Genomic DNA, 27,123 nt, shown 5'->3' on the forward strand with positions numbered 1-27,123 from the left:
TAATATATGATTATTATATATAAATACATACATACATATATATGCATCAGTTCAGTGTTTCTATATAACACATATTATATTATATATTATATTTCTAATATATTATTTATATATTATATATAATATAATTTATAATACATAATATATATTGTACATAATGTAGAATAAATAAATGTATTATGTATTATAATTATATATAATATATAAATAAATATAATATATTTATATATACATAAATATATAAAATGTATAATATAATATTATACATTTTATAATATTAAAAGACTAGTGATAAAGTGCACAACTGTAGGGGACTGTTTCGGAGAACAGTGGTGCCATTCATACTGTGGAATTCCATGCAGATATTGTAAAACACCAAGTAGAAATGTATTTATTGTTTTGGGAAACTTTTACCAATATCTTGGTGAATTAAAAATACTGAATGGATATATCGAGTCTGGAAGGATATTCACCAAAATGTTAAAAATTATTGTCTCAGGGTGGCAGGATTGCAGGATTTTTTACATTTCCTTTTGCTTACTCGTATATTTCCATAATGCAAATATTATTTTAAATGTTTTTAAGAAGATGATCAGAAATTATCTAGGAGGAGGAGAAAGTTAATAATACCAGAGTTGGGAGTGAGATACCTATAGCAACCCTGGCCTGGCCGACCCAGCAAAACGGGAAATTGAACTTTAAGTTCTCCTTGGAGGTGTGAGGTTTACGCGGAATTCCCGGAAGGGCTGCTTCAAGCGGTAGGTTAGACTTACAGCCCTAGTTTAACTCTTCTCTTCACAGGTAAGTGATCTTGAGCAACACTGGCGCCTCTCAGAGACTGAGTTTTCCTGTTTGTAACACAGAAGCGAAGCCGACCTCAAAACAAAGAAAAATAGACCTCAAAGTCTCTGATCTTCTCCATCTCCGTCATGTTATATAGGCCCAGTTCAGCTCAGTTCAGTCGCTCAGGCGTGTTCGACTCTTTGCGACCCCATGGACTGCAGCACGCCAGGCCTCCCTGTCCATCACCAACTCCCGGAGTTTACTCAAACTCATGTCCATTGAGTCGGTGATGCCATCTAACCATCTCGTAGTTTTTGCTTGGCGGAGCAGCAACGTGTCGAGGGCGGAGTTAACTCCGACGCCCCGCCCCCTGGCCCCGCCTCGCTGCCACCGCCCCCGCCCGGGTTGTACCCTTGACCCCGCCCCCAGCCTGTGCGTCCACCGGAAGTGCCCGCGCGCGGGCAGCTCACTTCCGCCTGGCAGGTGACAGCCGCGGGGCTCCCAGCGTCCGGCGGCGCGGGCGCACCGGGAGAGCGGGAGGACAAGGCCGCGGACATTTTCCTGTCGCGTCGAGCCGCGCCGTGGCGTCAGGAGCCTTTCGGACCTGCGGGTGAGGAAGCGGGGAGCCTGGCGAGGCCAGAGAAGAAGTGGGGCGGGGAGTCGGGAGTCTGAGGTGAGGGATTTCTGGGGTCAAAGGTCACGGAGAGGACAGGGCGCTGGAGGGTCTAGGGTGGCTTCCCAGGACGGGAGGAGGCAGAAGGGCTGCGGGTTCATTCATTCGCGCCCCCTTGGCCGCCGGCGTGCACGCCAGCCGTCCCAGGTCCGCAGTCCCTGCCGGGGCGCCCTCCCGTAGAGACTCCTAGACTTAGGCCCAGGGGAGCTTGCGCCTGGCCTGACAGGAAACTTCTCTTCGGGTCTTGGTTCCCCCTGCACACTCAGCGCCGTGGCTGTCCTGAGGCCTCCTTGTCGTTAAGGGCCTTATCTCTTTGCCAAGGTTCAAAAACAGAAAAAAAAATATGAAACGGCCTGGCGCCACCGCCTCTAGGGTGGGGTTAAACAGAGGATTGGTCTGTCCGTAGGCGCCTCACAGACGAGGTAACTGGGGACCCCTGTAATAACGCCAGAACTACTGATGGGAATGCTAGCTGCTGGTTATTGAGCTGTGTGCAGGCACCGTGCTTAGAATGCCGCATTTAAACTTCCCAGCAGTCTTGGTGAGGTAGCTACTATTATTATCCCCATTTTATCCACGAGGAAACTGAGGCACAGAAAAGTTAAATCACACCTGTAAGGTCAATCGAGTAGTATGGATGACTGCCAGGGTTCCTACCTGGGCTCGCAGGGACCTGCAGCGTGCTGAGACTGAAGCAAGGTTGGCATTTAGGGGCTGTTTAATATCTTTAGCCGCCATTAAATTTATTTGCATCTATATAAAGATATATTTCCCTGGAGAAGGAAATGGCAACCCACTCCAGTATTCTTGCCTGGAGAATCCCATGGACAGCGGAGCCTGGTGGGCTGCAGTCCATGGGGTCGCAGAGTTGGACATGACTGAGCGACTGAACAATAGCATTTAGAGATGTAGCTTGCTTTCTTCTCATCTACCTTCCTAAGGAGCATTTGATTCCCTTTCTTTAGGATGAAATGGTCTTGCAGGCCATTGCTATAACTGATTTCTGTTCAGGGCGAGAAGGGACGTTTTTCCCAACTGTTGAGAACTGCGAGACATAAAACAGTCTAGCCATGCAATGAATTTAAGAATATGCTGCACCTCTCTTGAGAGTGGTCAAGCTGCATTCTTTTTCAAGTAAGGGGAGGAACCACATGACCCCTACGGTATCTTTTGGCCCTAGGTTCTTGAAGAGCATTCCCAAGGCAAGGACCTGAGTCTGAGAAAAGTGCAGGTCCCATGCCTTCTTGACTGGAGAACACACATCTTGCCTGGGAGACAGTGAGGTGGTTTCATCGCCAGAGGATTAGGTCTTGTGAGTCTGAGCTTTACTCGGTTGCAGACATTCACTTGCTGCAGTTCTGCTTCAGTTTCCCTGATAGCAGCACAGACCTGCTGACTTCCTACACACTCCTGGGTTTTACAAGCCTTAATGAACCTGTGAGGATTTCCACGCACTTATAAAGAAAGCTGAGGTATAAATATTACTGTGCAGTACCTGTTTTTAAACTCCACTGTCTGTTTTCCTAGTTCCACTGAATTCACAGAAACTTAATATTGTCACCTGATCCCCATCCTTCCAAGGGAGGATTTGAGATGAAGTGACTCGTCACAGATGGGAGCAGCGCTCAGAGTGTCTGGCTCCCTGTCCTGAGTTGAGCCCACCAGGCTCCTTCAACCCCTCAGGGCAGCTTCATGAAGAGTGGCTTCACTAGTGTTCAAAGACTCAGGTCCCTCAGACTTTGTATAAAGTTTAACTGTTGAGTGTAGTTTGAGTAGAGGCTTCACCTGAGTGACTTGAAGAGCTCAGTGGTGTGGTGGAAAGAGCCTTCCTTGTCCCCCCATCTGTCAGCCGTTGATTCTCCCCCCAGATCAGCAGCTTCTTGGTAGTGTGACCCAGAGCCACCTATACCTCAGCTCTACAATAATACCACCACCTTCACCTCCCCCTCAGCAGTGACTCGTGTGGAAGCTGGACAAGGACTTTGTGCAGAGTCTGTTGTGGTGAGTGCCTTGACCCTAGGCAGTTGATGTTTCCTGGGAGCCTGGTTTTGGGGGTGTTACTTCTCTCTGCAGAGACCTTTGTGTACACAGGACTTCTCCCATCCTTCTTGTTTCACTTCCTTAAAGTGTTTCAGAACAAGTTCAGTCTGTTGATCCTGCTAGCTCTGGGCTTGGACTTTCATCTTTCTCTAGTTATCCTTGAAGCTGTTGCATGACTTGCTTGCTTACTTCCCGAAAACCCCCATTCTTGGCACCAAAGTGTAATGGTGAGCCAGCATGCCTTGGTTATGAGTTTTGAGCTCCAATGTGTTTCCAGAAATCAAAGGGGCTTCTGTTACTTGTAGGTATTTCTTTTTCTGAATAGGTCTTTTTGCCTAAGATAGATCACTGATAAATTTTGACAGCCCAGGAATGGTTTTTGTGTTCTTTTTCTCTCCACACAGAGAGGGATGAACAGCTCCAGAGAAAAAATATTAATTAGGCAAGTGGGGAATCTTTTAAAAATAATTCTACTTGAAGGGACTTCCCTGGTTGCCTAGTGGTCACGAATTTGCCTTGCAATGCAGGGGACTTGGGTTCGATCCCTGGTCAGGGAACTAAGATCCCACATGCCGCAGAGCAACCAAGCCCACACTCCACAACTAGAGAGTCCGTGGGTCGCAACAAAGGATCCCATGTGCTGCAGCTGAGACCCAGTACGACTGAATAAATACATATTTTTTAAACAGTTCTACTTGAGTGTCCATCCGTGGACCCTCCTTGCTCTTGGCTGAAGCTCGCATTTCTTGGCCTGGCCTGCACGGCCTTCTGAGCTCTAGCCCCGCTGGGCTCTCCTGCCTCGTCTCTCCAGCTGCCCACTCCAGCCTCTCTCTGAGTGCAGGCAGAGGCAGCTGCTCTGGGCTCCCGCCAGGCCAGCTGCTGGCCTGTGTGTCTCTGCTCTGCGCTGGCCCCGCCTCCTGAGCGCAGGCTCCTGTGGCGCATGCGCCTTTTCCCAGACCACTGCTTGGTGCTCCCCCTCTGATCTGCTCCCCAACCCCAACCACCTGCAAGCCTGAGCTGGACGTCTTGAGGCCTTGGTCACAGTGTGTTGTCATTGTCTGTGTACTTGGCTGTCTTCCAAGTGAGCAGCTCTTAATCCTTGGATAGGACTTGTCTGTGTCTCCAGCACCTGGTGAAATATCTGGTGCATAGTAGGTGCTCAGTAAATGAGTGAGTAAGTGGATATTGCACTGAACTTTTAGGATTCCTGGGGAACTCAAAGCACTTCCCAGATGATCTCCCATCCTTCCTCATATCACCCCAGGAGGGTCGGGGGAAATCCGCCCTGTGGTGGGATCAACTGGTCTCCAACTGCTCCTGGCTACCAGAGTGCTCCAGGGCCTCCAGAGGCCTGGGGGCTGGGGAGCAGCAGGGAGGAGCCAGTGGTAAGGGCTCTCCCTGTGTAGGAATAAAAGTGGCTACTGTCCATCCAGCTCTTGGTGGGCTGGATGCCGTTGAGGGCTTTGTGCGTATGTACTTGCCTTCGCCTCACTTGCCCCTTAAGTGTGTGACATAGTAATTCTCATGAGCAGTGGTTTGGTTGTGCCTGTTAGGCTGTGCAGCCCTCTCGAGTGCCTGGGTTGTACCTGCTGGGGCCACCTTTCCTTTCCCAACCCCTTGTTCTTGAATCATCTCCTGCTTTTAATAGAGCTGAGGGAGGGCTTGCCTGTGGTTCTCCCAAGCCTCATGCTTTTTGGGTTCTTTAGCGTTGGGCTTGACCTCTGACCTCTACTAAGAGAGTCTCCCTAAGGTTGGGAGGCCTTCTCTAGTTAGAGTAACAGTGTGGCTGGTTGACTGCAGAGTCCCAGAGTTCATCAGCAGGACGTCTTGGTCGCTGATCCTCCGTCTCCTCTGTGGACTTGAGCCATAAGCTGGTAGATTTGGAAGTCAGGTCTTGAAAGCTTGAAAACCAAGCCTTCAGTATTGGTTTTCAGCACTGAAAACATTTGTTACAGCTGAGCTCTGTAGAGTACTCGACTTGGGTGGCACATACTTTTTATCACACCCTAATAGCTTTTAGGGTCCTAAGCTTATTCAGAGTAGAAAGACAAAATTTCGTTATAGCCAGGGATAAGAGGAGTCTGTCTCTGCAGTTTTCACTCTCTGATCTCTAAGGACTGGGTGGCTGGGTGTTGAGACAGAGGTCAGAGCCTTTGTATGTCTTCACATTCACTCATTCATTCAGTATTTGTTGAGCCCTGCTGTGTGCTTGGCACTGGGCTGAACGTGATGACAGGTAAACAAGCCACACGGTTTCTGCCCTTGGGTTGTTTACCACATTGCAATGGGGGAGAGACCAAGAAGAAATAGAGAACAGATGTAATAATTACAATGGGCAATTCACGAGGGAAACAGGCCCAGCTGCTTGCTCTGGTTAAAGCATAAGCCAGACCTCAGGACTCTTGTGTAAAACCCTCTAGGGACTCGGCTCATTCAGAGTAAGAGTCCGAGTTCTGACCTTGACCTGTAAGGCCCCATCCATCCTCCCCTGAGCTCATGACCCGCTGCTCCCTCATAGCCCACTGTTCAGGCTGTACTGCCTCCCTGCCATTCCTCAAACAGGCCGGGCACACTCCCACCTTTGCATTATTTTCTGTGCCTGGAAGGCTCTTCCCCAGGCAGTATCACCTGTCACCTTCTCGAGGAGGCCTTTTGTGGCCACCCTGGTTAAATCTCAACCTCGCACTCCCCCTCCCCGACACCGCCTGACCCCGTTTTCCTTTTCTCCACAGCATTTTTCACTGTCTGAGATCCTATATGTATATTAGTCATTTATCTTGCCTATTGCTCCAGTCTGCTGTTAGGATGTAATCTCTATGAGGGGAAGGGTTTTTGTCTGTTTAATTCACTGCTTCATCCCCAGCATTTAGACCTGTGTGTGTCTCAGTGCATGTGTGAACAGGAGCACTGGGCTACGAGGACAGAAAAACACCTGCTTAGTGCGCGCAGGGGTGGCGTCTTTGAAGTGACGTCACCTAAGCTGAGATTTGAAGGATGAGTCTAATCCAGGAGAAGGATCAGCAAGTAGAAGGCAGTGAAGAGCTTGGCAACTAGAGGAACCAGGAAGAAGGCCCGTGGGCCAGGAGGGTTTCAGGTGGAGGGGAGGGCCTCCCTGAGCTCTCATCATAGCATGTGTCAGGGCCCCCTCCGCCCACGTGCCCCAGTGTTTGTACCCCCGCTTCCTGCAGCTCTGGTCACGCTCTGAGCTGGTGCCCAGGGCAGGGGATGGTGATCTGAGAGACGTGGCCTGAGGATTTCTCCCGTTGGAGATGCTGCGACCTGGTCTTCTATCCTTTGCCCTTTCTTCTCTCTCTTATTGTATATTTATTTACCTTCCATCTAGTGGCTGAAAATGAACCAGGGTGTTTAGCAGTCTCAATTTCAATTTTGTCCAAATAGCTTGACACCCAGAACAGATGGAGCTCCGACCGTGGCATACCCCATGAAACGAACACTGGGAGGGTGTTCTTTAGCTGAGGTGGCTTACGTGAAATTTCCGCAAGAGAAGTGAGCCCTAGTCATTTGCACTGACTGAGCACCTCCTGCTTGTCCCGCGCCCGTCCAGGGGCTAGGGACATAGCAGGGACCAGAGTGGACACAGTCCTTGTCCTTACGGAATTTCATTATGGGGGGAGAAAGAGATAATATACATATGTTTCTATAACAAAGGCTAGACTGAGGTAGGAGGGAGAGCAGAGAGCATGGCATCCTCGAACCCAGAGAAGAGAGTGTTTCATGGAGGAGGGTATGCTCGGTGGCGCCCAGTGCCTGTGAGCATGGGACCTGGCATTTGATGAGATCACCACATCTGCTGGCAGGCCCAGCTCACCCTGGCATCCAAGGCTACTATCTTTGAACCTCGTCCTTTCCTGCCCAGCCTCATCTGCTCCTTTCCCTGCCGAGACCTGGCCTTCAGCCTCCTAAGCACGTGCACTTGTTTTGGCCCTGGATATGTCACTCCTCTGTCAGCATCTCTGCTCCTCCTGTTTAAATGGGCCACTGGAGAATTAAATGACAGGGGCCAAAAATTAGCATAGAGCCCCTGTCCCAGCCAGTGTTTGTGTTAGTTTCAAGTCGCTCAGTCGTGTCTGACTCTTTGCGACCCCATGAATCGCAGCACACCAGGCCTCCCTGTCCATTACCAACTCCCGGAGTTCACTCAGACTCACGTCCATCAAGTCAATGATGCCAGCCAGCCATCTCATCCTCTGTCGTCCCCTTCTCCTCCTGCCCTCAGTCCCTCCCAGCATCAGAGTCTTTTCCAATGAGTCAACTCTTCACATGAGGTGGCCAAAGTACTGGAGTTTCAGCTTTAGCATCATTCCTTCCAAAGAAATCCCAGGGCTGATCTCCTTCAGAATGGACTGGTTGGATCTCCTTGCAGTCCAAGGGACTCTCAAGAGTCTTTTCCAACACCACAGTTCAAATGCATCAATTCTTCGGCGCTCAGCTTTCTTTACTGTCCAACTCTCACATCCATACATGACCACTGGAAAAACCATAGCCTTGACTAGACGGACCTTAGTCGGCAAAGTAATATCTCTGCTTTTCAGTATGCTGTCTAGGTTGGTCATAACTTTTCTTCCAAGGAGTAAGCGTCTTTTAATTTCATGGCTGCAGTCACCATCTGCAGTGATTTTGGAGCCCCCAAAAATAAAGTCTGCCACTGTTTCCACTGTTTCTCCATCTATTTCCCATGAAGTGATGGAACTAGATGCCATGCTCTTCGTTTTCTGAATGTTGAGCTTTAAGCCAACTTTTTCACTTACCAATTTCACTTTCATCAAGAGGCTTTTTAGTTCCTCTTCACTTTCTGCCATAAGGGTGGTGTCATCTGCATATCTGAGGTTAATGATATTTCTCCCAGCAATCTTGATTCTAGGTTGTGCTTCTTCCAGCCCAGCGTTTCTCATGATGTACTCTGCATGTAAGTTAAATAAGCAGGGTGACAATATACAGCCTTGACGCACTCCTTTTCCTATTTGGAACCAGTCTGTTGTTCCATGTTCAGTTCTAACTGTTGCTTTCTGACCTGCATACAGATTTCTCAAGAGGCAGGTCAGGTGGTCTGGTATTCCCAACTCTGTCAGAATTTTCCACAGTGTATTGTGATCCACACAGTCAAAGGCTTTGGCATAGTCGATAAAGCAGAAATAGATGTTTTCCTGGAACTCTCTTGCTTTTACCATAATCCAGCGGATGTTGGCAATTTGATCTCTGGTTCATCTGCCTTTTCTAAAACCAGCTTGAACATCAGGGAGTTCACGGTTCACGTATTGCTGAAGTCTGGCTTGGAGAATTTTGAGCGTTACTTTACTAGTATGTGAGATGAGTGCAATTGTGCGGTAGTTTGAGCATTCTTTGGCATTGCCTTTCTTTGGAATTGGAATGAAAACTGACCTTTTCGAGTCCTGTGGCCACTGCTGAGTTTTCCAAATTTGCTGGCATATTGGGTGCAGCACTTTCACAGCATCATCTTTCAGGATTTGAAACAGCTCAACTGGAATTCCATCACCTCCACTAGCTTTGTTCGTAGTGATAATTTCTAAGGCCCACTTGACTTCACATTCCAATATGTCTGGCTCTAGGTGAGTGATCACACCATCATGATTATCTTGGTCATGAAGATCTTTTTTGTACAGTTCTTCTGTGCATTCTTGCCATCTCTTCTTAATATCTTCTGCTTCTGTTAGGACCATACCATTTCTGTCCTTTATCAAGCCCATCTTTGCATGAAATGTTCCCTTGGTATCTCTAATTTTCTTGAAGAGATCTCTAGTCTTTCCCATTCTGTTGTTTTCCTCTATTTCTTTGCACTGATCTCTGAGGAAGGCTTTCTTATCTCTCCTTGCTATTCTTTGGAACTCTGCTTTCAAATGGGTATATCTTTCCTTTTCTCCTTTACTTTTCACTTCTCTTCTTTTCACAGCTATTTTTAAGGCCTCCCCAGACAGCCATTTTGCTTTTTTGCTTTTATTTTCCATGGGGATGGTCTTGATCCCTATCTCCTGTACAGTGTCACGAACCTCTGCCCATAGTTCATCAGGCACTCTATCTATCAGATCTAGTCCCTTAAATCTATTTCAACTTCCACTGTATAATCATAAGGGATTTGATTTAGGTCATACCTGAATGGTCTAGTGGTTTTCCCTACTTTCTTCAATTTCAGTCTGAATTTGGTAATAAGGAGTTCATGATCTGAGCCACAGTCAGCTTCTGGTCTTGTTTTTGCTGACTGTATAGAGCTTCTCCATCTTTGGCTGCAAAGAATATAATCTATCTGATTTCGGTGTTGACCATCTGGTGATGTCCATGTGCAGAGTCTTCTCTTGTGTTGTTGGAAGAGGGTATTTGCTATGACCAGTGCATTTTCTTGGCCAAACTCTTATTAGTCTTTGCCCTGCTTCATTCCGTATTCCAAGGCCAAATTTGCCTGTTACTCCAGGTGTTTCTTGACTTCCTACTTTTGCATCCAGTCCCCTATAATGAAAAGGACATCTTTTTTGGGTGTTAGTTCTAAAAGGTCTTGTAGGTCTTCATAGAACTGTTCAACTTCAGCTTCTTCAGCGTTACTGGTTGGGGCATAGACTTGGATAACTGTGATATTGAATGGTTTGCCTTGGAAACGAACAGAGATCATTCTGTCGTCTTTGAGACTGCATCCAAGTACTGCATTTTGGACTCTTTTGTTGACCATGATGGCTACTCCATTTCTTCTGAGGGATTCCTGCCCGCAGTAGTAGATATAATGGTCATCTGAGTTAAATTCACCCATTCCAGTCCATTTTAGTTCGCTGATTCCTAGAATGTCAGCGTTCACTCTTACCATCTCCTGTTTGACCACTTCTAATTTGCCTTGATTCATGGACCTAACATTCCAGGTTCCTCTGCAATATTGCTCTTTACAGCATCGGACCTTGCTTCTATCACCAGTCACATCGACAGCTGGGTATTGTTTTTGCTTTGGCTCCATCCCTTCATTCTTTCTGGAGTTATTTCTCCACTGATCTCCAGTAGCATATTGGGCACCTACCGACCTGGCGAGTTCCTCTTTCAGTATCCTATCATTTTGCCTTTTCATACTGTTCATGGGGTTCTAAAGGCAAGAATACTGAAGTGGTTTGCCATTCCCTTCTCCAGTGGACCACATTCTGTCAGACCTCTCCACCATGACCTGCCCGTCTTGGGTGGCCCCACACAGCATGGCTTAGTTTCATTGAGTTAGACAAGGCTGTGGTCCTAGTGTGATTAGACTGACTAGTTTTCTGTGATTATGGTTTGTGTGTCTGCCCCTCTGATGCCCTCTCGCAACACTACCATCTTACTTGGGTTTCTCTTACCTTGGACGTGGGGTATCTGTTCACGGCTGCGCTAGCAAAGCGTAGCCGCTGCTCCTTAGCTTGGACGAGGGGTGTCTCCTCATGGCCACCCCTCCTGACCTTGAACGTGGAGTAGCTCCTCTCAACCCTCCTCTGCGCCCCGTAGCTGCCACTCCTTGGACGTGGGGTTGCCCCTCTTGGCCGCCGCCCCTGACCTTGTGCGTGGGGTTGCTCCTCTCGGCCGCTCCTGCGCCATCCTGTTAGTTTAGTGATTCTCAGTCACTCTTTGTATCACTGGCATCTTGTGGGTCTTCTCCATATCACCTTCATCCCTCCCTTTCCAAATCTGATACATCTTTTCAAGTCCCGCCAAGCCCCTGTCAATCCAAGAGGACTTCCTTTGAGGCCCCACCCATTTCAAAGTCTGAGCCTTGGTGGGTGTTATCTGGAGGGCATGGTTTCTTGGCTGTTCCCCTGAAGTCTGTCCGCTGCCCTTGGAACCTGAAAGAGCCGGAAGGGGAAGACGGCTTTGTCTGCTGTGTGTGTGTGTGTGTGTGTGTGTGTGTGTGTGTGTGTGCACGCGCGCTCACTCCTCTGTGGGGCACAGCCCCAGGCCGTATCCAAAATGAGACAGATTTTCGGAAAGTGTTCCCAATGTACAGGCCAGAAAACCAAGGTCTTGGGAGCCTAGTTCTGTAGTCTCTGATCCTGTCTTCTCATCCTCATTAATTTAAAGACTGTTTAGAAGAAACCCCTATTATTTTGTGTTTAAGGAACTTTTCTTTTACTTGGTAGCAGATTTTTCCGTGCATTGCTATTTGCTTGGAGGTTCGTTGAGAACCAGCCCTTGTTGCTAGAATTCAGTCCTGGAGACTCAGCTGATAGCACCGCTGCGTATGCCATTTGCCAGCCTGCAGTTCCTTTTCATTTTGAGACTACAGTTGCTAGTGGGTCTCAGAAGATTGACTTTGACTAATCAGTTTTCATCCAGATCCCAGGAGGCCCGTAACTCAGTGAGCTCACCCAGACGGGCTTTTGCTGGGCACATTACCAAACTCGACGTTTAGGGCCAGCTGGATGGGCTGGCCCTAAAACAACCTGTAATTCAACCTTCGAGGGACTCGGCAGGGATGTGTGGCAACATACTTCACGTACCATTTAGCCTGGAGTGTGTGTGTTTCTGCCAGGGCTTCGTCAGAGAGGAGGCCTCGCCTCTCTGGACACGGTGGGACACACGTGGCCTCATTATGGGGCTTGGGCAGAGAGTGTCGGTGCTGCCATTTTCCAGCTGTGTGACTCCAGACAAATGCCTTGACCCCTCTGGGCTGTGGTTTCCCATCTGTAAACTTGGGATATTATCGGTACCTTCTCCACAGGTCACTGTGAGGATTACACGTAAAACTGTGTCATTTCTGGCCCACGCCACATGACAGATGGCTGTCATTGCCGCAGCCACTGCCACCTGTGTTTCAAATCTTGTTCCAAACCCGAAGGAGAGTACAGCTTACTTTCTCGTAGCAATCGAGCCGGCTCGAAAGAGCCGATCTGAGCTTGGTAACCACATCGTCTCAGAGAGAGAGTCTGAAATCTGGTTTCTCTACTGCTGACTCACCTTTTAATCTTCGAGGTAGCCATCCCTGCCTCCCTGTCAGCAATGTGAACTTTAGTACTCACCTGTGAGGGTCTTTTCCTTCTGCAAAGGGGACTGTCAGACGGGCGAGGAGTGATGAGTAGAATTACCGGGTGGTGAGTAGAATCGTTGTCTCTGGTACACATCACCTGTATACAAACATTACCCCACTTAATACAGACGATGTTTACCAAACCTTTGTTGTTTGTGTCCAGACTTGACGTGGCATGGCAGGAGTGGGGGGATATCATGAAATGAATCAACTTCTGCCCTTGAGACAGAACTGAAACAGCAAAATGTGGTTTAGTTTAAGTTTGGCTTTTGTGTTCCAAGAGATGGTGGCACTCCCCTAGCCCCTTCTGTCCACTCCCCTAGCTGAGTCTTGACTGTCCTTCAGCCGACACTTGCCTCAGAGCAGGCTTCTGAAAGCCATTCCTCAGGCAAGGTAACAGTGACAGTTTCGGCACTGAAGCTGGAAGCCAGCAGCCCAGACTTCTGGGGATCGGTTTTCCCTGCCCAGATATCCTTGAACTCAGAGGTGGGTCTTGCAGCCAGCTCAGGCCTCGTCAGGTGCTCTTTCCCGTCTCCTTCCCTGAACTTCTCTGCCGCGCGCACTGGCCAACTCTGCCTCCCGGCTCCGTCCCTGGGCGCCGACGGTGTGTTGCGCGGCACTGCCGGCTTCACGCTTCTCGGCTGACTGCAGAGCGGGAGTTGCTCAGACATGAATCATTGCCCGGAACTAGGACAGCCCTCTCCCTGGCTGTTGGCCGGCCATCTGGGGAGCTGCTTGGCCTGTTGGCGCTCTCCCTCCTACTGAAGACCGAACAGGGCCTGCTGGCCCTGGTGCCTTCTGAGGTGGTTTTCTTTTTGTCGCCTTGGAAACGTTTTCTATCATGTTCTATGAATGATTGTGCTCCGTTTCTCTTGTTTGATGCCCAGGAAGACTGGTGAGGAAGTGGGTTTCTCCTCTAGCAGGGGATCCTAGAGCATGAGATGCCGGAGGGACTTGGTCATTTAAACTTTGTTTTCAAACTTTTCTGTGCAACGGTGGGGTATCTGAAGGGCCCCTGGTGAGGAGGGAAAGAAGTGGGCATAGTGGGTCGAGCCAGGCTCTGGGCCCTCTTCAGCCAGAGCAGGTCCACTTTTATTTTAAACAATTTCAAATGGGATGGTGGGGGGTGGGGTGGGATGCAGCTTGAAAGGCCGGGGATCTGGTTGAACTCTCCCTTGACAGCTGGAGAAAGTGAGGCCGGAGGTGGGGGATCTGCCCAGGCTCGCTCAGCTGCTGGCAGTAAGGCTGGAGTTCCTGGCCAGCCGTCCCAGCTTTGGATCGGTCTTGCTGTGTTTGCAGAAAGTTGACTGCAAAGCCTAATGTTCCCGGTTCACCCAGTCGTCACTGTCTGGCGCTCATCAAGGGGTCCTGTTGTTTTGATCTGTTATGACCCCTTGGTTTTCTAGCTGCTCTGGGAACCCGTCTTTTCATTTTGCCTGCAGACATTTGGTGAACTCCTGGAATGTGCCAGACATCATGCTGGTCACTGGGTTGACAGCATCAGACAGGACAGATCCTGAATAGAGCCACGAGGAGGGCTATGGAGAAGTGCGCAGGGTGATTGAGCGAGCTGCCGAGCAGGCTTCTGCCATCAGGCTCTGGAGGGGCTCATCTGGGGCAGACTGAAGGGGGAGCCTGGCGGGGGGTGGGGGCGGGGAGCGCTTTGGATTAGACGCAGTTCTCTAAACTGCATTATATTGAAAAGAGACGATCCATGCACAGGACATAAACTCCCAAGGTAGACAAGATAAGCAGTGAAAGGTCCGTCTCTTGCTCATCCAGCTTTCTTTCTTGAGGAAACCTCTGTCAACTTTTGTTTTTTATTTGTAATTGATGGTCCTAGTCCCTTAAACATTCTGTTTATGTATTATTTTGGCCGTCCTGGGTCCTCATTGCCGTGCAGGCTTTTCTCTAGTTATAGTGAGCGGGGGCTGCTCTCTAGTTGTGACGCGTGAACTTCTCATCGTAGTGTCTTCTGTTGTGGAGCATGGATTCTGGAATACTCAGGCTTCAGTAGTTGAGACACTGGGGCTCAGTGGTTGCAGCTCGTGGGCCCTGGAGCGCAGGTTCAATAGTTGCCGCACATGGACTTACTTGCTTCTCAGCATATGGGGTCTTCCTGGAGCAGGGATGAAACCCGTGCCCGCTGCATTTGCAGGTGGATTCTTCATGACCAAGCCACCAGGGAAGCCCTCAACTTTTCTTATTTACCCTCAAGGATTGTCCATGCATTTGCAAACACTTGCGTATTTCTGTTTTATTAATATTTTAATTTTTAATAGAAATTGTAGTACACTACATATAGTCTTTCATCTTGCTCTTTTGCGCTTACTGGCTTAGAGATTATTGTGCACAGGTGTATGCAGCACTGCCTCATACTTTTTCATGATTGCACAGTATTCCCCGATTCTGTACCCAGTGTTGTAATTTTTTAAACTGGCCACTTTCAACTAAAGTTAACCTCAGCTCAGTTAATTCTAGTGTGCAGTCACTCAGTCGTGTCCGACTCTTTGTGACCCCATGACAGTAGCCCACCCGGCTCCTCTGTCCATGGGATATTTTAGGCAAGAGTCCTGGAGTGGGTTGCCATTTCCTTCTCCAGGGGGTCTTTCCAACCCAGGGATTGAACCTGGGTCTCCTGTGTTGTAAAGGCAGAGGAAGGCAGATGCTTTACCATCTGAGCCGCCATGGAAGCCCCAGTTAACAGCTCAGTTAATTACTCTTAGTAAATTTGAGACCTTGGGGAAAAGTTGAAATACATTCAACATTTTCTTAAAAAATTTTTTTTTGGCCATAGTAGTGGGATCTCAGTTCCCCGACTAGGGATCGAATCCATGCCCACTGCATTGGGAACTTGAAGTCTTAACCGCTGGACTACCAGGGAATTCCCATAATGCGGTCCACTGAAGTCCCTTAATGTACTAACTTAAAATACAGAAAGATATTTTTAATCCTCTGTTCATAAAATTACATTTAGATTTGTGATGATGATTCAAAAATTTGAAAGGTGTTGAGGACTTTTTTTTCTTAAACCCAGCCCTAACTCCACTGGTTAAAATTCAAAGTCTTAGGTAGTCTTTCCTTTTTCCACTCTTAAATTATATTACGTCTTTGTTCCTGGCCAGCGGGTCAGTGAGTCTCACCAAGAGCTGCTTTATAGTTTAGAAAATGTAAGAGGAAGCCACTGTGTTTGCGGCTTTCTTACTCCTTCCCTTTCGTTAAGCGCAGTGGCAGGAGAAGCAGCCCTGTCAGTAGAATTTTAAAAAAAGAAGTGAAATGAGCAGGACCCGGCCCCGGGATTGTGGCGTCAAAGTCAGCTTCTGAGGGCTGTGGGAGGGAGGACAGAGGTGGGGGCGAGCAGTCCTCCCAGGCGCGCCCTGCTTTGAGTTTGGACCGCGCCGTCCCCCTGAGGCATCCCGTGGCCTGTAAACGCTGAGATTGAGGGCTATCCCGGCCTAGAACGCTGCATCCTTAGCAGAAGTGACTCATCACACTGGCCGTAGCAGCCTCTGAAACAGAAAGTCCCTCCAGTTGCTGCTTGTTCTAATGCGCCTTGCCACTTCCAAAGATGGAATCCAGACCCTCAGCATTTTCTTGCCTAAATTGGCTGCTTGTGTTCAGTCGTGGCTCACGTGCACGGTCAGAGCCTTGGCCCCTGTGGCCTGCATTCGTTAGGGATGCGGTGCCTGGCGACGGCTGAGCGGGGCCAAGAAAAGCACCAACCTTCCCTGAGCTCAGAGTCTGACTGAACCGTGGGGTTGTTTTCCAGGCCTGCAGAGAGGATGAAAAATCTCTCTTGTGCCAACATCCTAGAGGCACCTGCGGTGAGAGGACACAAGCTGGTCGCCACCCTCAGTAGAGCTGCGGAGGGCGCAGGGGTCCTACCCGGTGAGGGGAGGGGTTTTAATCGGAGCTCTGGGACGGCTTTGCAACAGCATTTTCATTTCTCCCCGTCTTCCCCTTCCTCCTCCACTTCAATTTCCTGTATGTGGAATGACTTCAGAGGGATACGGTTTCTGCATCCCCCGTCCCACCGGGCCCTCTGCAGACGGATAGGCGAAGTAGATCCTGCGGAGGGAAGAGGCGGCCAGCGCCAGCCGATGTGCGGGGAGGCGGTTTAAGTTTGTGAGGAGTTGCTTAGCACCTGTGAGAGGACTCGTATCTTCGAGAGCTTCACTGGCCGACCTTTCGGCCTTCTTTAATTCCTCCAAAGAGAAGCTCTCCCACCCTTCCCTCCTCCTGGGTGCTCGCGTCCACCACAGACCTGTCAGGGATTCCAGGGCCCTGGATGTTGTGTGGCGCCTGCGGATGAGGGGCCGGCCCCGACAGCCGCCTCTGCCTGAGAAGCACGTTTCTGGGCTGCGCCGAAGTGAGGCGCCTCAGGTAGATTTTGCTTTGTTCACTCTGACTTCCTTCTCGGTTTGATACTGGAGGCGTTTGTGCCTTGGTTTCTGAGATCCTCCTGGCCTGTGACTTTTAACCCCTCTTGCCTTCATTGTTCCCTCTTCTTAGACTGACGTGAACCTTGGGAAACAAGGTGGACTCCTGTTCTGGATGCTTCTGCTGATGTTCTCATCGCCTGTGACTTTGGAAGCCAGGCAGCTTTTCTTGCGTGACAGACACGCCATTGGCTCCTTTACCTGCACATTCTTAACACTCCAGAAAGAGCCTCTAGATTGGGGAGGTTTCTCTGAGAAAATGGCTCTCTGTATACTCAGAAGGGAATTATTTTTAATGTACGTCAACTCCTGTAGGAAACGGACGCTTAAACAGTTACCCAATAGTTGTTGGAGCGAGGCTCCCTGGGCTATCCCACTGAACAGCAGTCGCCTGAGCACTGGCCGTGCTCGCTCAGAGGACGGACGCGGCCGCGTTCCAGGCCAGCTGGGGTCCTGCGCGCGTGGGCCTGTCTGTAGCCCCAGCTCCTGCTGCCAGGACTGCAGGCACCAGCTGTGTTGTCTGCTCTTTCCCGCAGCTCCCTCAGAAAAGTGCCGTCATCTCTTTCAACTTGACAAAGCAAAAGGAATGTGGAATTCAGTCTTTTTCTTTATACTTTTATCAGCAAAGCCTTTATTCCTTTATCCTAACAGGATCCACAAAGGCTCTAAGGCAGCCCCGAGACAGCATGTATTGGTTCCCCGTTGGTTACTGAAACAAAACCTTCGGGCATTTCAGTTGGGGTATAGCCCCATGGCCATCCTGCCATAAGTAGAAGCTTAAACTGGAAAAGTACAGCTGGGCTGGAGGGGAGCTATTGTTGGCTTTGCTTACAGGGACTTTTGATATGATCCTTGACTCTCACAGCCATCTCAACAGTAACCTTCTTCTCACCCACATGGAGAATGAATTGAAAGAAGGTGTTAATGGTTTACATGTTTGAGCAATAGAAGGGACACAGTGAGTGAGTTTTCCCCATTCACATGTCTGTTTTTTGGGTTGTGTGGTTTTCTGTACCATGTGAAACTGTAGGTTGGCCTGGAGGTTGAAAGTCTCATGGATTTTTGGACCAAGCCCCTAAGCCACTGTCAGGGTTTGTCCTTGCTCTCATCTGGGGGAAGGAGAATTCTACATCCATAAAGCACAGGTGCTGAGCTCAAAGGGCCCTGAAATGGCCTCCCAGTCCAGCCACTTACAAGCCACGTGACCTTGGGCAAGTTACCTGACATCTCTGAGCCTTGGCTTCCTCATCTGTAAAAGGGGGTAAAAGCAGTTACCTTATTGGTAGGATTAAATGAGATAATGGGTATAAAGCCCTTGGCTTTAATAGGAGTTCAGTAAATGATAGCTTTTTATTTTTTATTTTTTGTTGCATAACACATCTTATGGGATGTTAGTCCCCCAACCAGGGATCAGACTCATGCCCCCTGCTTGGATCTGCAGAGCCTTAACCACTGGACCACCAGGGAAGTCCCCAGTGATAGCTTCTTAATAAATGTTAGAACAACCCCAGAAGCCTCTGTCCTGTACCCGGGGCACTTGGCTCCTTTGTGGCTTCTTTTGTCTCTCACATATTGACCAAGAAGAACTGTCGAGGTTCCGTGGTAGGTGCTCAGTAAATGCTGAATGAGCGAGAGGGCCTGGTGCTCTCTTGCCTGTTGCCATAGACCAGCACTTCATACCATGAGTTTTATGCTAGGAGGTGTCCTGCCGGGGTCCAGCCTCAGTGGATCCAGGGTAATTCGAAGTGGGGATGGCGTGGCGAGAGAGATATATAGATTTAGAGAGAGATAAGGAAAGAGTTTGCAGTTAAGAGAATAGAGGAGAGAAAGAGGCTGTATTCCTTGGTTTACATAGAAAGCCAATAAAGCCCCGAGATAAGTGACTTGAACAGTCTACGTAGGGCCACAGGCACCCGCTTGAATAGCGGAGGGTGCCCCGCCTTGGGCTCCCTCTCGCTTGGGTCTTAGAAGCCCGGGCAAATAAGTAGATACGGCTAGCCTCTATGCCCCAGATGGGAATCAGCTAGAAAACAGAGTAAGAAAGAAAAGAAGACACGGGGGAACCAGTCTTTCCAGGAACTGGCCCATCCTTTATTGTCCAGAAAAGCTTTTTATACTTTTGGTTGTACATAGAAATCAATGGATAATACAAAATTATGCAGTGTCAGCAGCCCTGACTCTTATCGAGACCAGGCTTTCTCTCTGCATACCTAGCTGTATACACAAGTCTTAGGTGATTTACATCATCTTCTGGCCAGGAGGCCTATTAGCATTTTATGGCCCTTTTCTGATAAGGGTCTGTCAACCAGAAAACTTATTTGCCTTAAAAGTGTTGCTCTTACTAAAGTCTGGTGCCACTCTCCAAAAGCACTAATTAAGGTTACATTCTTATATAGCAAGGACACAACAATTTATAACAAGGAAAGAGGAGTACAGTGATTTATAACAAAGAGAAATTCACTAACTCAAAAGTCTAGTGTTGCTAACATCAAAACTACTATATTCCTTTTTCTATATCCCAATTACATTGATTAATATCCTCCAGGTGCCTAAAAGATAAAAAATATGGAGGCCCGGCAACAGTCATTGACTCAACAGTGAAACCCATCACCAATATAATTTTTTGCTTTTTAGAAAAGGCTCTATATCTTTAAGATGTTTTAAGCTGCGTACCTCTCGTGGTTGAGGGGCTGTAAACAATCACAAGTTGTAAAAGTCTCTAACTGTCAGGCAAGTTAGAGAGCCGTCAGAGGGGTTTGAGCTGAGACATTCCTTTTATATGCAGGAGACTGTTAACTGGAGCTCTAAGTTAACTCTTTCCAGAGAAAGGTGGTCGGGTATAGCCCCCTGATATGTCAGTTCAGTTCAGTTCAGTTCAGTCGCTCAGTTGTGTCCAACTCTTTGCGACCCCATGAATCGCAGCACGCCAGGCCTCCCTGTCCATCACCATCTCCCAGAGTTCACTCAGACTCACGTCCATCGAGTCCGTGACGCCATCCAGCCATCTCATCCTCTGTCATCCCCTTCTCCTCCTGCCCCCAATCCCTCCAGCATCAGAGTCTTTTCCAATGAGTCAACCCTTTGCATGAGGTATCCAGTGTACTGGAGTTTCAGCCTTAGCATCATTCCTTCCAAAGAAATCCCAGGGCTGATCTTCAGAATGGACTGGTTGGATCTCCTTAGACCTTAGTTGGCAAAGTAATGTCCTGCTTTTCAATATACTATCTAGGTTGGTCATAACTTTTCTTCCAAGGAGTAAGCGTCTTTTTAATTTCATGGCTGCAGTCACCATCTGCAGTGATTTGGGAGCCCCCAAAAATAAAGTCTGCCACTGTTTCTACTATTTCCCCATCTATTTCCCATGAAGTGATGGGACTAGGTGCCATGATCTTCGTTTTCTGAATGTTGAGCTTTAAGCCAACTTTTTCACTCTCCTCTTTCACTTTCATCAAGAGGCTTTTTAGCTCCTCTTCACTTTCTGCCATAAGGGTGGTGTCATCTACATATCTGAGATTATTGATATTTCTCCCAGCAATCTTGATTCCAGCCTGTGCTTCTTCCAGCCCAGCATTTCTCATGATGTACTCTGCATATAAGTTAAATAAACGGGGTGACAATATACAGCCTTGATGTACTCCTTTTCCTATTTGGAACCAGTCTGTTGTTCCATGTCCAGTTCTAACTGTTGCTTTCTGACCTGCATACAGATTTCTCAAGAGGCAGGTCAGGTGGTCTGGTATTCCCAACTCTGTCAGAATTTTCCACAGTGTACTGTGATCCACACAGTCAAAGGCTTTGGCATAGTTGATAACGCAGAAATAGATGTTTTCCTGGAACTCTCTTGCTTTTACCATAATCCAGCAGATGTTGGCAATTTGATCTCTGGTTCATCTGCCTTTTCTAAAACCAACTTGAACATCAGGGAGTTCACGGTTCACGTATTGCTGAAGTCTGGCTTGGAGAATTTTGAGCATTACTTTACTAGTATGTGAGATGAGTGCAATTGTGCGGTAGTTTGAGCATTCTTTGGCATTGCCTTTCTTTGGAATTGGAATGAAAACTGACCTTTTCGAGTCCTGTGGCCACTGCTGAGTTTTCCAAATTTGCTGGCATATTGGGTACAGCACTTTCACAGCATCATCTTTCAGGATTTGAAACAGCTCAACTGGAATTCCATCACCTCCACTAGCTTTGTTCGTAGTGATAATTTCTTTTTTTTTTTTTTTTTTTCGTAGTGATAATTTCTAAGGCCCACTTGACTTCACATTCCAAGATGTCTGGCTCTAGATTAGTGATCACATCATCATGATTATCTTGGTCATGAAGATCTTTTTTGTACAGTTCTTCTGTGTATTCTTGTCACCTCTTCTTAATATCTTCTGCTTCTGTTAGGTCCAGACCATTTCTGTCCTTTATCGAGCCCATCTTTGCATGAAATGTTCCCTTGGTATCTCTAATTTTCTTGAAGAGATCTCTAGTCTTTCCCATTCTGTTGTTTTCCTCTATTTCTTTGCACTGATCGCTGAAGAAGCCTTTCTTATCTCTTCTTGCTATTCTTTGGAACTCTGCATTCAGATGCTTATATCTTTCCTTTTCTCCTTTGCTTTTTGCCTCTCTTCTTTTCACAGCTATTTGTAAGGCCTCCTCAGACAGCCATTTTGCTTTTTTGCTTTTATTTTCCATGGGGATGGTCTTGATCCCTGTCTCCTGTACAGTGTCACAAACCTCAGTCCATAGTTCATCAGGCACTCTATCTATCAGATCTAGTCCCTTAAATCTGTTTCTCACTTCCACTGTATAATCATAAGGGATTTGATTTAGGTCATACCTGAATGGTCTAGTGGTTTTCCCTACTTTCTTCAATTTCAGTCTGAATTTGGTAATAAGGAGTTCATGATCTGAGCCACAGTCAGCTTCTGGTCTTGTTTTTGTTGACTGTATAGAGCTTCTCCGTCTTTGGCTGCAAAGAATATAATCCGTCTGATTTCGGTGTTGACCATCTGGTGATGTCCATGTGTAGAGTCCTCTCTTGTGTTGTTGGAAGAGGGTGTTTGCTATGACCAGTGCATTTTCTTGGCAAAACGCTATTAGTCTTTGCCCTGCTTCATTCCGTATTCCAAGGCCAAATTTGCCTGTTACTCCAGGTGTTTCTTGACTTCCTACTTTTGCAGAGTGGAAAGCACAGTACAATAAAGCAGGCAGACTCTGGTTTTGAGGGTGGATGCTCAGGAAAATCCAGGGGTACCCCTGAGGCCTGATCTAAGCCTTTGCTTTTTGCCAGGCCCCCTTCCTCATGACCTTTGCCATGGGCGAGATTCCCCTTGCTGGCTCCCAGCAGTGTCCTGAGAGATGCTTTGAGAAAACTAACCAGTTAGTTGGCAGAGTGCTGTGGAGCTTGCGGTTGTCGATTCCCACCCTCTCTAGAGAAGTTTAATGCCCGTCACTGTTAGAGAAGCCTGCAAACAGCTGGGGAGAGAAGTCCCCCCTAGCTTTTTAAACTCGGCGTTTTCCAAGCGCTTTTGACTCTGTAGGCAATGATAGTACCTTCCTGAGGCTGTGATGAGCTCACCTGTGCAGAGCGCTTAACATAGTGCTAGACAGAGTGAGCACCACGTAGGAGTTGCTGTAACCATGATCGTTAAGTGCTTTTTCATCCTTGGACTGTTACAAAGTATTGAGCCATTCCCTTATTCATGGGCATTTACTTCCAATGGCATGTTGTTACGGACAGTAGTGTGCAGGTATTTCCATGGGAGAGATTCCTGGGAGTAAAACAGCTGGGCCAAAGGATATGCACATTCAAACTTGTGATAGATCCCTCAGAGTTACTTTCCAGAACCCAGTCAGCTATTATCCATCAGTTCATTTGCCCAGTGAAGAGCTGAGAAGCTCTCTTCCCTTGCCAGACCCACACTGGATCATCCTCCCCTCTTGTGAAATCAGAATGGAATGGAACACAGGGCAAGTCACCTTTTCTTCTGTCTTGCAGAGTCTGGCCACAGATAAGGGACCAAAATGACGGACTCCAAGTACTTCACCACGACTAAGAAAGGTACTGTTTGTTTCATCGTGGGGTCTTCTCCTTTTTCTCTGCCCTACATTTCTCCTTGCTCCCTGTAGCAGGTGGGGGTGAGGGTGGGTGGAGGCCTGGAAATGAGTGGCAAGAATCACACAGAGCATTTTTAACCTTGTGGATCCAGAAACTTGAAGTGCTGATGGTGTAAGGAGCTGACCACTTCCTTCAGAATTCCAGAAGGAAAAGGCATTAGCTCCAAGTATAGGAAAAAAAAAAGTCCTCTTTTGTTCCCCATGGCTTTGAGTTGTCTACAGTGAGGGGCTTTTTTCCATGCCCTAGAGGACAGAAAGCACACAACCATGTCAGCAGTTCTTCAGTGAGCACTGTGCTTATCTGGGCCTCACTCACCCCTGGGCACGTGTTTTACGTGCTTGAAGTCAGAGTTTATATCCTGTTTTTCGTCTGAGATTATCATAATCACTTCCCCACAGTTCTGAAGACTCAGTCTGTTGAGTTGCTGCATTGAAATTTGCTGAGCTAGACTTGTGTTGTTGGGTGTTGGAGTTGTTTCTGCTTTTCAGGAAGTGGAGTTTGCTGTAGTGGCTGACAAGTGTGCTTTAACCCTGTAAGCATCTTTCTGTCTGGCCCTTCCTTCCTCCTTCCTTCCGTCCAAGTGAGATTAGCACTCGCTTGCCGAACAGATGAGGACAGTCTGTCCTTGGGTCAGCGGAGCCAGGGCCTGCACATCAGGCCTTCATTTCTCCAGCCACTTTCCCCGAGTGTCTGCCGTGTGCAGTGAAGGAGACAAATGGAGTCTCTGGCCTGGCTTTGCTTGCTGTTGGGCAGAGAGGACAATTTATTAAGTAGTGTTCACTCTAAATGGCTGTGGGTGCTGTAATATTGGTGGGGGGGGGGCGCTGTGTGGAGCTAGCCAGGTAAAGAGGTGGAGGGGAGGGGTAGATGCTGGGCCCAGGGTCCATCTAGGGAAAGGGAAGCCTGGCCCAAGCTACTGAAGAGTGTGATAGAAGGAGAGGTGGAGAGGTTTACAGGGCCTGGTGAACCAGGCCAGAGATGGGGAACAGTGCTGAGCATATTGGGGTGTCAGTGTGGGGGTTTTGTGGGTTTCTTTTGAGGAGAAAGTCTAGGGAAATGTCTGGGACCAAACTTGACGTCAGTGATGGTTTTAGGCAAAAAGAGGTCTGGGTCAGATTCTAATCAAGGATCAAAGTAGGTGAGGCTTGGGGAGGCAGAACCACAGCTCACATGGGAGATGGTGTTTCCTGAGTTGGGGAGGAAGGCCAGGGTGCTGCTGGGGGTGGAGCGGGTGCCTGGTGTGGGACTGAGAAGATGGGCTTGGTGACTGACTGGATTCGGGCCCATGATAGGAAGGAGACGTTTCAGAAGCAGTCTGATTCCGGGTTCACTGCACTGGCCTTCTTGGGGCCTCGGAGACCTGGGCCTCGGCCCGTCAGTTGACTCCCAGCTGTACTGAAGCTGGCCAGTCATCTCAAACAAAGCAGGGCAGCAGGGCTCAGGGTGGGTCATGGGTCTGTTGGATCCCATGTCAGGGACATGCAGTCCCCGGTCTCCTGGAGGAGAAGGGCATATGCCCCCTCAGTGCTCCAGAGCCTTGGGTTTGAACTGCGAGCTCTGCGGATTCCTCCTGGCTCTGTCGAGCAGTTTCTTCAGTGTGGCCTTGCCCAGGCTGCGCTGCCTGATCATTCTCAATTAACCTGTTTACTGCCTCTCATCGCAGGTACTTTGCTGAACGCCATATTGTTCAGTCATTTAAAAAAAAAAAAAAAGGACAATGGAAAAAATACCTGTTCTTTTTTATCCCATGTAAATCCATCCAGAACTTCCTCTAGCACTTCCCCTGCTCCTGATAGTTTTTGCTTCACCCCAACCCCAGGCAACTTGAGAGAGTAGTTGGGGACACTCCTACAAAAAAGGGAGCCCAGACAAAGAGGGTCACGTAGCAGTTAGTAATAATCATGGCCACCTTTCCCACGGGCCACTGAGCAGCAGGCACTGAGCTGAGCGTTTCGCCACGGTTACAGGAGAGACTGCAAGGCCCCAGGCGAGGTCGAGAGTGCAGACGAGGAAGTGCGTTCAGAGAAGCGGAGCGAATGTCCTGGGTCGGCCAGAGCACGCAGGCTCTGGAGCTGGCAAACCTGGTTTTGAATCTTGGTCTTCCTTCTCGTGGCTGTATTCCCTTGTCTGGTTCCTGAACCTCTCCTATTCTCCTTTTGCTCATCTGCAAAATGGGGAAGTATGGCGCCGTCGGGAGGGTGAGGTGAGGAAAGGCATGGGAAGAAGTTACGGAGGCTCCTGGCTCAGAAGAAGGCTCAGGGAGGCAGGCTGCAGCTGTCCTGAGGGCAGGAGGCCTGTCTCACTCCGCCAGCAACCCTTACCCTGTCCCTGGGGCTGTCAGGGGCCTGCCTTCCTGCCTACGACGGGGCCCTGAACCAGCTTGCTTCCTCGTCTGCTTTTTTCTGATCCTCAAGGTCTTAAGAACAGTTTATCAAGCCCCAGAGGCCCAGCTGAATTCCCGTTTTCAGATCTGAGCCACCACTTGTGGCTCAGGAAGTGAAACCCTGAGTGAGCTCTTTTAACTCAAGGCTCTAGGAAAACAGGAAAAGCCATGTGTGGGAACTGAGCAGATCCTGCCCTCCCCCCTCAAACCTCGCGTCCCCAGGTTCCATCTGCGCCGGGTGCGGTGGCTGAGGAGAGCCCTGCCTCCCTCCGTGTGTTTTTTAGCTGTCTAGCTGAACAGGACCTGTCTGCACTGTTCTTGTATCCCCAGCTTCCATGGTTCCTCTCCCCTCAGTTGAGCGTGACCTCCAGGCTTCCGTCCTCTGCTGCCTGCCCCACCGGGCCCAGAATCTAAAACTGCCCTCAGTGGGCAGCACAGAGTGTCTTCCCTGCCTTCTTTCTGTTCTTTTGGAGGTTGGGGACGGCATCGCCACCTGGCAGGTGGAGATGGATCCCTCACACTGCCTCCTTTTTTAGGGGAGATCTTTGAGTTGAAGGCAGAGCTGAACAGTGACAAGAAGGAGAAGAAGAAGGAGGCGGTGAAGAAAGTGATCGCGTCCATGACCGTGGGCAAAGACGTCAGGTGTGCAGGGGCGGGCTGGCTGTGCCTGGGGGTGCTGAAAGAGGGAGGCTGTCGAGCCTGGGTCCAGTTCAGATCCCCCCTTTAAAGCATCCCTAGGAACCCATGTCTGCCCTCGTGTCTTTCCCTTCACAAACCTCCTTTCCAAACAGAAGGTTTTGTTCGCAGAGGGGTCACGTGCTCAGATGCTGACGGGGTCAGGCAGTCATGGAGCAAGTGAAGTGGGCTGGGTTGAGGAGGCAGCGGCCAGCGAAGTGAACGTGGTGCGCCCCCGTCAGGAGCCCCAGAGGACATTGTTGCTGGTCATCTCCCCAGCAACGCCAGGTCTTTTAAAAAGAATGGGGAGTCTGGATTTTTCATTTTAAATCCCCCTGTTTTAGATTGCCAGATAAGGAGGTTCCCTGGCAGCCCCATGGTTAAGACTCAGGGCTTTCACTGCCACGGGTCCGGGTTCCACCCGTGGCCAGGGACCTCAGATCCTGCACTAAAGAGAGAAACATGGTGTAGGGAAAGCCCACCACAGGGCAGGCTTGTTCAGGTCTGCCCTGCGGTGTGCGTCTGCTGGCAGAGCAGGTCACATGTAGACTTGTGGCTGCGCCTCTGTTCACGCATCTTCCCAGCCTGGAATGTCCCTTCCTCTTTTCCATTTACCCTGCCACCGCCCTCATCACGCCAGCCCACTGCCCTGCATATACAGCACTTGCTGTGTTCCCGTCACTAATTCTAAATTCTAGACGTTCTTCCTTTTATTACTGGTTTTTTGGCCTCATTGCCTGGTTTCTGGGATCTTGGTTCCCTCACCAGGGATTGAACCCAGGGCCCTGGCAGTGAGAGCACAAAGTCCTGACTCCTGGACCTTGGTGGCGTTCGCTAGACTGCCCTCGCCTTACGTGCACTTGTGTCCCTTCGTGCCCTGCTGTCAGGTCCCCAGGGGCAGGGCGAGGCTTTATGACACTTAGCACTGGAGAGTGTCTGAGAGTCGGAGAACACGCTCAGGTGTCGTCCTGGCAGTCCCTTGTATTCTGTAGGTAAGGGAGGTATTCCTGCCAAAGAAAC

The 27,123-nt window shown here is 49.0% G+C and overlaps 1 protein-coding gene across 4 annotated transcripts in view; it reads left to right on the top strand.

The window, feature by feature from the left end:
* Positions 1,234 to 27,123, top strand: part of AP1B1 (adaptor related protein complex 1 beta 1 subunit) — a 52,402-nt gene continuing 26,512 nt past the window's right edge. For 3 of the 4 annotated variants that reach the window (XM_018061021.1, XM_018061022.1, XM_018061023.1), the window contains exons 1-3: positions 1,240 to 1,393; positions 22,926 to 22,988; positions 25,965 to 26,070. In XM_018061021.1, coding sequence (XP_017916510.1) covers positions 22,952 to 22,988; positions 25,965 to 26,070 — 143 coding nt within the window. In that variant the 5' untranslated portion in view covers positions 1,240 to 1,393; positions 22,926 to 22,951. Of the gene's footprint in view, positions 1,394 to 22,925; positions 22,989 to 25,964; positions 26,071 to 27,123 lie in introns of all 4 variants that reach the window. The other variant, XM_018061024.1, reaches the window with a different exon arrangement.

The sequence above is a fragment of the Capra hircus genome, chromosome 17 (assembly GCF_001704415.2).
Source record: "Capra hircus breed San Clemente chromosome 17, ASM170441v1, whole genome shotgun sequence".
Classification (NCBI taxonomy): domain Eukaryota; kingdom Metazoa; phylum Chordata; class Mammalia; order Artiodactyla; family Bovidae; genus Capra; species Capra hircus.